The sequence below is a fragment of the Poecile atricapillus genome, chromosome 5, assembly GCF_030490865.1.
Source record: "Poecile atricapillus isolate bPoeAtr1 chromosome 5, bPoeAtr1.hap1, whole genome shotgun sequence".
Lineage (NCBI taxonomy): Eukaryota > Metazoa > Chordata > Aves > Passeriformes > Paridae > Poecile > Poecile atricapillus.
The window spans coordinates 17,144,752-17,157,295 of NC_081253.1; the positions used below are offsets into that span (position 1 = coordinate 17,144,752).

At 33.7% G+C, this 12,544-nt stretch overlaps 1 protein-coding gene across 1 annotated transcript in view; it reads right to left on the reverse strand.

Annotated features, from left to right (window-relative positions):
* Positions 1-12,544, reverse strand: part of KCNH7 (potassium voltage-gated channel subfamily H member 7) — a 204,977-nt gene that overhangs the window by 20,847 nt on the left and 171,586 nt on the right. Inside the window, exons 9-11 of the mRNA XM_058840561.1 lie at positions 4,054-4,306; positions 2,651-2,856; positions 56-155 (exon numbers count right to left, since the gene is read on the reverse strand). Coding sequence (XP_058696544.1) covers positions 56-155; positions 2,651-2,856; positions 4,054-4,306 — 559 coding nt within the window. The remainder of the gene's footprint in view (positions 1-55; positions 156-2,650; positions 2,857-4,053; positions 4,307-12,544) is intronic.

Genomic DNA, 12,544 nt, shown 5'->3' on the forward strand with positions numbered 1-12,544 from the left:
AATACCAATGAATAATGAGGTGGTGCTGTCTAATGTAAGAAATGAAGTTAATTACCTTTCTCTATTTCACTTTGGAAAGACAATTTCCGTCTTCGTAGTTTGCAGTTATCTCCATCCGTATCATTGGTAGTTTGTGATCTTATTACAAGGTCAGACTTGATTAATGAAATATGAAACAAAATGACAGATTAGTCCCATCTAAAGAGGGCAGATTTGCAATAGGTGATTGACCGTTAATCATGTTCAAGCTTTAAAAAAGGCAATATTAAAGTCAGTCTGCATCAACCTCTCCATCACCTGCTAATGAATGGAATTGCCCAAGGCTAACATTAAAAAAGTTTATGCAAATTGAGCAAAACCAACACTGTCATCACCTAATGGTGAAATAAAATTATCCTGATAATAAGTTTACATTGAAATTTATGTGTTCATATGTTATCGACTTCCCTGAACTTGCACAGATCTGGTTTATGTAACATTAGAGAAATTATTAAAAAAAACTAAACCTCTATCAGAGAATGTATACTATTTCAAGTGGTAATTGATTGCAATTATATTTATATTTAACTGATGGTAATGATTATAAAGGCTACAGTTTGCCATGATTATAAAGGTTATATTTTATAATAAATATAAGCCTGACAGGCATCAGGCACTTTACTTCTCATTATTTTATCTTCCTAGACCCTCCCTTCCTCTTTATCAGATTTAGATCATTCAGATACTTATTTCTGTACCAGAACACAATGTTTTTTTTTTCTATCCATTTTAAGAAGATTGCAGTGATTTTTTTCCCAGTAGGTAAAAGATGCATTTAACTCTTATTTTTTCTACTTTAAGAAATTTACAAATTAACAAATATAACACCAGATTTGCTCTTTGTGTACATACCCATGGCATTGGCTTCAGCCTACTTCCCTTCCCTGTGCTAGTGAGGTTCCCCATACCACACAAGTAAAGCAGATTTGCATGTGGGCAAAGGGCAGAGGGGAGCTGGGAAGTGTTTACACCTTTCTCTATTCCCTTCACTGTAAACTTGGCAAGTAATGTGCTTCAGTGGTGGCCCACTGGTAGAATAACTGCAGGAAGAAAAAGGTACTTTTACACAAATAAGATGAGGAGGAGAAGTTGAGGCAGAAGCACCTGGTGTTCTGACAACAAATTTAGATCTGAGTGATGTTTTGGAAATGAGAATGTGCTCAATGCTTCTTTTGGGGGATGATTTTCTGGATTACAATAGACAGTGGAAAGTAAGTGGAATTGCTAGAGAAACACTGTGATTTTACAAGCTCAGAAGCATGGCTGAGCCTCTCCTGCCTTCCTTCTCTCTGATCTAAGGAAAAAATAATGATAGAACATGGATGACAATGTAATTGCAAGAAATAATTGCTCAGACTTAAATCATTAATGTGAAATTATCCTCAAGAAATTTTTCAAATATATGGACATACAGTTTTAACTTAAATTTATCACTAGACTATACATTCATTGTGTTGTATTTTAAATGTAATTAATAATTATGACCTTTTCAATACATGCAAAGGCATGACTAAAAAAAAAAATATAATTGTTCTTCTATTTTCAGAAAGATATTTGATTAAAAAAGGGTCATAATAGAAAAAAGTGACATTACTTTTTAGAAGTTGTATTTGTTATAATTTTTTTAAGAAATAAAGATCCACACATGATTAGCAAAGATGTCCCTATGATTTACAGCCCAAAACTTAGTGTTCTTTTTCTCCTTTTTTCTTAGAAGTCCTTTGAGGCCAAATTATGGTCGATCCTTCTCACTGAACCTCTGTCTTTAAGGAAACCAGAAAATGGCATTATCTCAGAAATGAAATGTAAACCAGCCATCCTGTGGGCAGTGTAGTCCCTGCCTGGTGGCCAGGCCTGGGGTACCTGCAATCTTCTGGGGAAGCCTTTAGCCTCAGCAGCATAAGCTAGGCAAGAGAATTTCACCACTCCTCCTTTGGTCAAAGGTCCACTTTCTTTCCCAAGTCAGTCTAACCCTGTCAGTCTGAAATAAGGAAACACTGGTAATATCTTGACTCTTCTGAAGATGTAATTTGTGCACAAGGGGACTCTCAGGGCAATCACTGTGGGAAAAAGAGACCAAGAAATGCCTGCAAATCTGAAGACTGAGTGAAAGTTGAAATGTCCCTTCTAAATTTTTAGTCCCCTAGGAGGTAGAGTGCGTGCCAAGATAAGGGAATTATCAATTCATATTTGAAAGGCAATTACATATTTTCTATTGCTAGACACAGAATGAATCTGGATAATCTGATTTAGCCTTATTTTTTTGATGTACAATTACATTTAGTGTCAAAAGTTCCCCTTGTGGTGACCTAGGCTATAGCCATCTAAAAAAACATATTTTCCATGGCTTTAACAAAATCCTCTTGGGTGAAGCCCTAATACTATTTAAATATAGAAGCAAATCCTGTTAGATTAACATCATCTGAATAATTTCATTGGTTTCTGTGGAGTTTAACTGACTTCAGTAAAAGCAGTCAGGTGAGTATATTTTTTTAATGGAGGATTTTAGCATTTCATTTTGTTAACCTTAGTTTTTCAAATGTTATTTTCAATTTTTGTTACTGTGGACAGATTGGCCCAATATTAAGAAAGGAAAATCACTTATATGTACCTTTGCAGTTTCATCTCTCAGATTGAAAGTTAGTTCCAGATTGGTGAGGAAGAGATCAGAGAATTCAGGGTACATATCCAAAACTTCTAGTAGATCTTCTCTCTGGATCTTATGTAAGTCACAGTAAGTTAAAGCTCTCACATCTGCATTTGACTTTCCTGGTTTTGCATAAAGATGTACCATCTCTCCAAAAATATCATTTTTCCCTGAAGAAAGAAAATTAAACAGAGATTATGACTTTAAACATGAGTAAGTCATTAAATTGAATAATGTATTTCTTTATCATAATGGCATAGAATACTTGGTTTTACGTAAAGTGATACAGTCATATTACCATTGCACATATATAAAGAAAAAACAGTATTATTAAGTATTAAAAGTGGAATTATTAAGATCAGTGAAAATACATAGGCATATAACTGGACTAAGTGAAAGTTTCATCACAATTTTTCTTCAGTTTCATCAAAAGAACATGGCTTGAACAGGTGCCTTTGTCCTTTCTTCTAAAAGCATTATTTGGTGATTTTAATCATATTGTTATGATGGCAAAGATGCAATTTCTGTTGCTCAGTCCAGTACAGGACTTGTCTGGCCTATAATATCATTTTTTTAAGAATTACATGAAGGAACTGACCATATTTGAAATATATTTTAGTAGAAAATTACCTAGTTTTTATATTTTTTGAAGGGCATGCAAAACTTCTAAGATGCAGGTCTTTTGAACAAGCTGTTTAAACATATCTGCCTCTGTTTTGATACCATTACAATTCTTCCAATTAATGTTCATACATTTGCAATAGGTGTTTGTTAATATTTCTATTTAATTGCTCATTTTTGCCAAACTGCACCTAAACTTCATCAATGCAAAACAGCTGCAGCCATAAACCACTGAAAATATGCTCTACACTAAGGGTTTCAAAAGCGTTACCTGCAAAATGGGGTCGGGGAGGAACTATGAAAACACTTGTGGAGAAGAATAGTGATCATAGAAAGGGAGACAGATATTTCTGAAAATCTGTAGAAGACATTTTGAATGCCAAGAGTAGATCACTCCAGTTAGCAAATAGAGGAGTCTACATGTCTCAATACCTTTATCACTGTTCAAGAACAGGGTGGCCTTGACTTTTGATCTTGCAGCATAACAGAACTGGAATAATTGAATATCTGCTTGCCTCAACTTGCAGCATAATTTTTACCTAGGGATTAATGAGACTAAAGATAAATCTTCAGAAATCCAGAGACTCTTGGTGGGCTCTTTGGTGCACATGAATTATTGCAGTAACGTAGATTTTTTCTTATTATTTCTTTGCTTGATTTTAAAAAATATTTCCCGTCCCAGGAACAAAAAAAAATATTTCTTTGGCAAATCTAACTCTTAATATGCCTTGTAATAATGCACTTACCAAGAATGGCTACAACAATGTCACTCTTAAGGATTTCAATGGAGCCTCTTGACACAAAATAAAGAGCAGTGAGAACATCTCCACAGTGCACTAAAGTGTCTCCAGGAGGTGCATGTGTTGTCTTAAATTTCATAGCCAAAGCTCGAAGACAGCCTTTACTGGCCCCCCGGAAAGCTTTGCAATTCTGAAGCAAATTTTGATTGAGGTGCAGACAAATGTCAGCTTGTAAGCATTCTGGAAATCCCTTCAGGACCTGGAAAGACAAGCATAAAGATTTCATGCGAATGCTATGAAAGTTCTTGATATGGTTTGTGTTTTCTTTATGTACAAAAAGAAAGAAGTGACCTACAAATAGACATGGCTCTAAGAGCTGTATGAGTATTAAAATTCAACAAATGCATAGTGTAATCTATATTGCAAAGCTTTTACAATGTGAGTACTCATACAAATACTAATCTATACAGTGGTTACAAAATATGCTGTTAAGATTTCTTTCATTGCAAAAAATGGTATCAGGGAACATAAAAGACTATACTGCAGTAAAATAACAAGACAGTGATAGGGGAAGTCTTGACTGAATTTCACTTATTTGGACTCATATATCTATTTCCTTTTTTTCAATTGTCAAAGTACTACATTTATTATGAGAGGTTTTTGCTGAAATAACTGTGATATTTGTAAAATGAGAGCTTTCTGATGAAGATCAGATATTTTTCAGAGAGGGGGCATTTTATTAGGATTTTTATGTTAAATATATTCTGCTTGCAAGTGTAGGACTTCGATTTTTATCAGAAAAAGCAACATGATCATTGAAACAACGTTATGCAGATTTACATAGACAGATGATTCGTTCAGCAAACCACAGGGCTATTTGCTGTGGTCCTTCCTCATCTTTTACTTAGAACAATTGGAGTTTGCCTGAAGTAGAATCATAGGATTCCTCTTGAGTACCATGGCAACATGTTAATTTTATTTAAAAGGAAAGAAGAGAGTTATTTACAATGTGGTCATTATGTGTGAGCTTTTCTAAGTTCTCTAGGATACTATACCTCTGATTCTTTTAGAATCTATAAACATTTCTGCTACTGACTTCATGGGAGTACCGTGAGTGACTCCGCGTGCTGACACATTATGACATGCCACCTTTCTTTGTTATATCCTGTTATCTGCTGTCAGTGATGTGATTGGGTCATATGCTTTCCCTAGGGACAGCTACAACTGTTGCATATTACTAAAGGCAAAATATGTACTGGTGCTGCAAGTCTTATGAATATGTGAACAGGATGTGTCTCTTTCTTATTAGATCAGTCTATTATTTCATCTTTGTTTATCTTCTGCACTGTTTTTCTATAAATATGAAAACATTTCTGCAAAGAAAAGATATATCAAAAATGCATTCACTTGTTTCTATATTAATTTCTACTTCAGAACAAAAAAAAAATCCTGTGCACTCATTCTCATTGCAGAAATATACCCATAACTCATATCCCTCGCTAGTGAAGATGAACACATTTCTGATATGAGGCTTCTGTCCACACGAGCCAAACTATGTTTTAAAAATGAGATATTAGAATCTTTAACAGAATTTAAATTTTTCTGTGATTGCTAATGGAAATCAATGCTGTGAAACAACGTTTTAACACACATATATAGAACAATTTTTTGAGCCTTACGGCATTACCACATGAAATTCATACATCCTCAGAAAAAGCCAGCATTCAACAACAATAAGCAAAAGAAAATATGATAAATCAAAAGCTTCTGTAGGGTCACTGTTTTCAGTATCTATCACACCACTAGAAATAGCTTGGTATCCAGTTATGTTTTTTAATATAATATAATTGCTTTGAAATAAAAAGGCTGTAGGTTGGTAGGAACTTATTTACTGAGCAATACAGAAAAACTGAGAAACAAATTTGTTCACCAAATGGAATGAGGAGAAAAATTGTGTTTATTTTGAAATTGTTCTCTAGTCATGTGAGTGTAAAAGCCCTATTTTGAATTAATTTGTTTGCTATGAATCTATCTGAATACAATTTAGAAGAGCTTCATTTTTTTTAAGATGTTAAATAGGAAATGTATTTTGAATTCAGAAGTACTTACAAGAAAACTGTATTTGAATTGTTAGGAAGTCATGAGCACTTAGAGTACACTTAGAATAAACTGATTTTTCACATCAGCTGTTTATCTGATTTTCAAAGGATTGTATTTTACCATTAAGCAAAACCCATGCAGACCATGTGTGCTATATTGGCTATATTTCTGAAGATACTTTGGATATTCCCTTATAGAAACTACTATTTTTATAATTAATAATTATCATGAAACTGTTCTAAAATCATTGCATATCAGTTAATAGTTATTTAAATGGCAATAACATCTGAAGGATACCAGCCTCTTTTCAAGTATCTGTGACTAAAAAGTCCCTGCTCCATGGAGCTTACACTCTAAAGTAGTTTTAGACATCAGAGAGGAAAGACATCTACTCTTTAATATCACAGTTTTAAAATGCCTAAAAGGAAGACTAAGTAACATTGATTCCCAATAGAGATTACTCCATTCATACAGGCTTAGAAATTCAAGAAAGAAGCTGATTTGAAGATAAATTTGTTAAAACATTGGCAAAACCTACATTACCAAAAAGAGCTTACCATATTGAACACAACGTGTGTAGTGAGGTGTTTAATCTAAACAGTAGCTGACACAATACAGATTTTGATGTTTCCAGACTAAGTTTTATGCTGTGCAGTACAGACAACATTTTGCCAACCCGTACTCTCAAATATTTGTTACATTCATTCTCATATTCTAATTTTCATAACTGAAATTGTATTGAAAATTATATTATATGAGACAATAAACATCAAATGTGTACACACACTCTCTGTACTCAATATCAGAGCATCATTCCTGCGGTCTTCAAAAAAAAAAAAAAGAAAATTATAAAATGAGAATTGTTTTTTAATAACATTATTATCAATGAAAAATTCAAAACTAATAAAACATTTAAATACAGATTTGAGTATCAATTGTTCCATTCTTTCCTAAGATACTTCTATTGTTATACATGGTATCTCCTCAGTTGTGATTCCACGGCGCCCTGGTGAGAAAAATCTTGGATTTTCATGGTTAGAATCATGTTTGTAATCAGAACTCATGCATAATTCAAGAAATACACACAGATAGTTTTAAAAAGACATGTAACAAGGCAGAAAATCAGCTTTAGCCCTCCCCTCTTGAAAAAGAAAAAGTAAAGGAAAATCAGTTAAGATGGTGTGACCACAGGCTCCACTTGTCTGTCATTGATAGTTATCAAGTCCAAGTTCAGTTATCTCTTCCTGTTCGGAATAAAACTTACTCCACATCAAATAGCATTGGTTTATCTATGTGGTATGCTTACAGAGGAGGATAATGTCATCCACAGACACATAAAATATTTTACATGGAAGAAGAATATTTTACAAGGTTTTGTGGGGATAGTAGGGACATGATTCGTATCGCCTTGAAGATATGTGATCTTTTTATGAGAAGAGGGAGTCCAGCTTCATTAAATTCTTTTCTCAAGATGACAGCAAGGTCACTCACACACTTATCAGGCACATTTATGACAACAGACTTGGACACATCTTTGTGCTTTAATTTCAGGCAACAAGCAAATATTTGTGGCAAAGATAACTTGGGTTTTTTGGATAAATTATAAAATTCATGACAATTTTTAGATTTTTTTATCCTCAGTTTTGCAACAGGTACTGATGTATGTCTCACAGAAAATATTTTGAAAGTATCTAACTTGAAGCAAACCAGGATATAAGCCACAATAATTTTCATTAAACATGGAAATACCACATTCCATACCAACAAAATCACAGAATGATTGAGTTTGGAAATCATCTTCTTGTTGGATAGATCATCTGGTCCATCCTACCTGCTCAAGGAGGTCTACATAGAGCTGGTAGCCAGTGTGACGTCCAGATTGATTTCAAATACCTCTGAGGACAGAGCTACCACAACCTCTCTAGGAAACTTCTGGCAGTCCTCAGTTATCCTCATACTAAAAATATGTTTCCTGGTGTCTGGTCGAAGCCTCCAGTTTCAGTGTGTGCCCATTACCTCTCGTCCTGTCGTCACTGGGAGCCACTGAAAATAAACGTGTTCCACCTTCTTTACACCCTCCCTTCAGGTATTTGTTCACATTGATGAGATCCTCTGTGAGCCTTCATTTCTCCCATCTGGCTGAGAGGTCCCAGCTCTCTCAGCCTTTCCTAGTATGAGAGATTCTCCAGTGCTTGCAGACTTACAAGCAAAGATACTCCTTTAATTCTGCATATAAGTTCATGTTGCACATTTTCTGTGCTGAAATATAGGTGGGATAATTAAATATCCAGCATCAGCTGAAGAGAGCACAAGAGGGCTCTTGAGTGTTGTGCTGTGTTTGGGGTATGCTGAAACTAGCGGCTAAGGCTTTCTTGTCCTAGAACCAGTCAGACTTATTTATGAGCGGCAGGTGCCCAGCATATAGAGAATAAGGGGACACTCCCTAGTTCATCTGAGAATTTAAGATGGCATAAATTGACTGAGGTTTCTGGTCCATCTCCACTTTATCTGTTTATTCCTGCCTTGTCTTGCTATACTTGTGAAATGGTTTGAGAAACTGATCCGTACAAAAAATTAACACAGCAAAAAATTTGAGCAGCTGAAGGTACAAAGAGGCAGGAATAAATTCACTTTGTGTAATGACCACTCATACTTAATATCTATTTGGTTCTCACCTGTATAAGAGAGATCTCAGGCTATGCTGACATTGGCATCAATAAATGCTGAATAAAATTCTCAAGAAATTTGAATAATAAAATTTCATCTTTATATTAAAAATTAACCTTTTGTCTTTGTTCAGAAAGAATGAGGAAAATTAATATTAATTCATATATTCGGTGAAATAACCTATGTATTTAATTTTCATCTTCTGCCAGTCATCTAATTTTAAGGCTAACCTGAGACTCTTTAGCTGCAAAAACTGCGCTGCTTAGATTTAGACTTAGGATCTCTGTCCCCCAGTAGCTGTTTCCTCTGATGGAGAATAGCGTGAGATTTAGTTCTGTCACAAACATTTGACTCTCAAAATTTAATAACATCATCTAGGCTAAACATTTCTATAATTCAGCAATTTTATTTCTAGAAAGAATTTAGAATTTACTATTCAACATTCCTGTGATAATTAATTGCCTAAATAAATAATTTCTATAAGTAGAAGATTGAAACATTTCCAAGGTCTTTCTTTTTTAGAAAAAAAAAAACGAGGCCACAGGTGGCAATAAATCTGCTCCAGAAGCTCTTGGGCTCTTGGGCTCCACAGGGAAGAAAGAATATTTCTGAAAAATTGCACAGAATGATTTTTTTTGATGTTCAGTATGTTTCTTTTCAACACTTGAGAGAGAAGAGAAGCAGTATGTGATAATGAGCTAATTCACCTTTCAATGAGATTGAAGTCTGGCAACCTTATCAAGAATAGGATCTTTAGTTTTCAGTGATTGCCATAACACAGTTGTGTGACATTTTTATGCTGAAATTAGTGAAGCTGCCATGGACCATTCTTCCACAGTCTTATTACTATTTCTGAATACATCTGAAAAGTGATCTCTGTGATACGATACATTGCTGAACAAATTTCTTCAACTTTGACTCCCTTACCAAGAAAAAAGTTTTAAGTCTGTAGAAGTTGAAGATTGACCAGATCTGCATATTTAAAATAATATGATAGTTGAAAAATTAATTGCTCTTGTTTTTGAATTTTTAGACCACAAAATACAATGCACTGAGAAACTGATAAAGGATCATTTAGAAATAGATGTGAATTCTGGAAAATATTTTTTTCTGTGAGGTCTTATTTTCTATAACTCAGTTCAATGTAGGCATTGAATTACATTTTTTAAGTTGTCTTTTTTAGAAAATGAAAGAACAGGTTTATGGCCAATCATAAGCTACTTCCTGGATGGTTTATATCTCATGATTCTATTTTTTTCTGTTCTGATATATAGGCAAACAGCAAGTTCCCACATGATTACATATTCCCTCAGTTTAACAATTTACTGCTAGGTTTTGTTCCAAACAATGTAATTTGCATTAGCCTTTCAGTGGTACAAAGAATTTCTGCTTGCTGTTTTTGAAATTTCAATTTACTTTTCTAATCCTCTCCTTCAAATACATTAGTGGCACTGGTTCTTTTGATAAAACTGGTTTTGCTGTAAGAAGTGATCACAGTGGGAGGAAAAGCAAGAATAAAAAATGTAATGATGGCAACCAGGTGTCAGTGGCCAATTTCTTACAAAAGAAGCCTGTTCAAGGCAATGGTGAACCTGCTCTTTATTTGCTAATATAGAATTGCTGGTTCAAGATAGGTGTGTACTCTACTGTACTTGCATGATCACAGTGGCAAAGACAGTTATCACAATGGTGAAATTAACCATTTGTTTGGATGCTTGCAGGAGAAATCATACATTCACTTATAGAAATTCTGACTTGCTCTCCCCTTTTGTGCTATTGGGCAAAACCCAAAACAAAAAGACATCTTTCCCACATCCAAAATCTTAATTAATGTTTACATTGGGCTAAACGCTTTTCAGCTTGTCCCACAGTTACTTCTTCAAACTCTTTTCAAATGTAAAATAAACCAATAAAGCTATTCAGATGCACAGAAGATCCATGGAAAGAAAGGGTGGGACAGGATTGTAAAAAATGCATGCATAACTTAAAAAAAAAAATCTCAAATGCTAATCTTTTTAGGGTAAGCATCATAGGCATGCTATTATCAGTGCTGGACTGATAACATAGGAATGGAAGAGAAAATAGAAGGCAAAAATAATTTAGGAAAAACAGAACAGGATAATTAAAAATATTGCAAGAATTGGATTCTTTGGGACTGGTGACATCTTTCATGAAACAATATGCAATGTAAACATTTTTTCTGTAATTTGACTTTGCCAGTGTATATCATAGGAGCATGATTTAAATTATGCTTATTCTATAGACTCAAGATTTTTATCCAGATTAAAATAAATCCCAAATCCTGTTTATCCAGTCCATGAATAATTATATGGAACTGTTTTTAACCAAAATACATTATGTAATGGAATATAATAAAAAATATGTAGAAATGGAGCAGAAGGGAGCATATGAAAAAATAAACAAGGTCTCAGCATATTTCACTTGCAGGTCTCTAAAGCTAATTTTATGTTTAGCCATTTCAAATAATCATTTGATAAAATACTATCTTCTGGTTTGCAATCTAAGGTGTAGAATTTTGTTTAGAAAATTAAGTTTAGTCTTAGTACAGTATTACTCCTGAGATTAAAAAGGTTTCTGTTTAATCTTTTTTTTTTTTTTTTATGTCTTATTTTCCATTTTACCTGTATTCTTAAATATATTACTGAGGATAATTTAAAGCATCTTTTGAAATATTCTCTGATGTTATTTTTTTATATATATATGAGTATGTGTGTACATATGTTGTATGTACATATATATATATATATAAAATATAAATTATTATGCATTTCATATTTCAAAGGAGAAAGACGACTATAATTTTGAATTTTTTCACCTTTCAGTTGTGAAATGAAGAAAAAAAATATACTGGATGAAATTCTGCCTTCAGAATTCGCAAAAAACTCCAAGTAAACATGGGCAGGAGTCAAACACATTTGTCTGAGGACAGTATTAGTCCTTTGTTCTTTAAATGCAAATATTTCATGCAAAATTAAGTAAAAAAACACATGCAAGTCCAACTCATATGCACATGGCTAACAGCCAAGAAAACTTCATTGGTGCGTGTGTTAACATGCATTTATGGTTTAAACCAAGAGCATTCACACAAAGGAAAATGCAGAATGACCAGCAGCATGACAACTTTGTTAGTGACATTCCTATAGAGCAACTATCTAATGCAAACCAATATGCACATGACCTTTTTTGGGCAGAGAAGCATGACTTGAGTTGTGGGGTAAAACAGTGATTAATAAACGTGGTTAGATTAGCATTTTTTCGTGTCTAATTTTTAGTAACCATTTTGCCCCACATCTGATTCTACTTGGATTATTTCCCTTTGCTATCTACCCCTTTATCATGCAAAAAGTTACAATTAAAATTAGAAAGCACTGAACAAGCTCTAAACCCAACAGATAACATGGATATTCTCCACACTTTATACTGGAATTAAATTTGATATAAATACCTCCTGCTCTTACCAGTGGGTGGTGTTATTCCATGTATTTAGGTGTGAAGCAGACAGGAAAGAGATAAATCTTTCATAAGTACAATGTAAATCACACAATTCTTATATTATCCTTGTACTAAGGGTAATACATTCAAACTCTTAAAGGAAATAAAGTGATTGACATAAAACTTGAGGGATAGAACTGTGAACAGAATAAGGAATAAAATACAACAAAACAAGATAATAAACTTGAGGGTTTTTTCACACTTTATTGAAAACAAA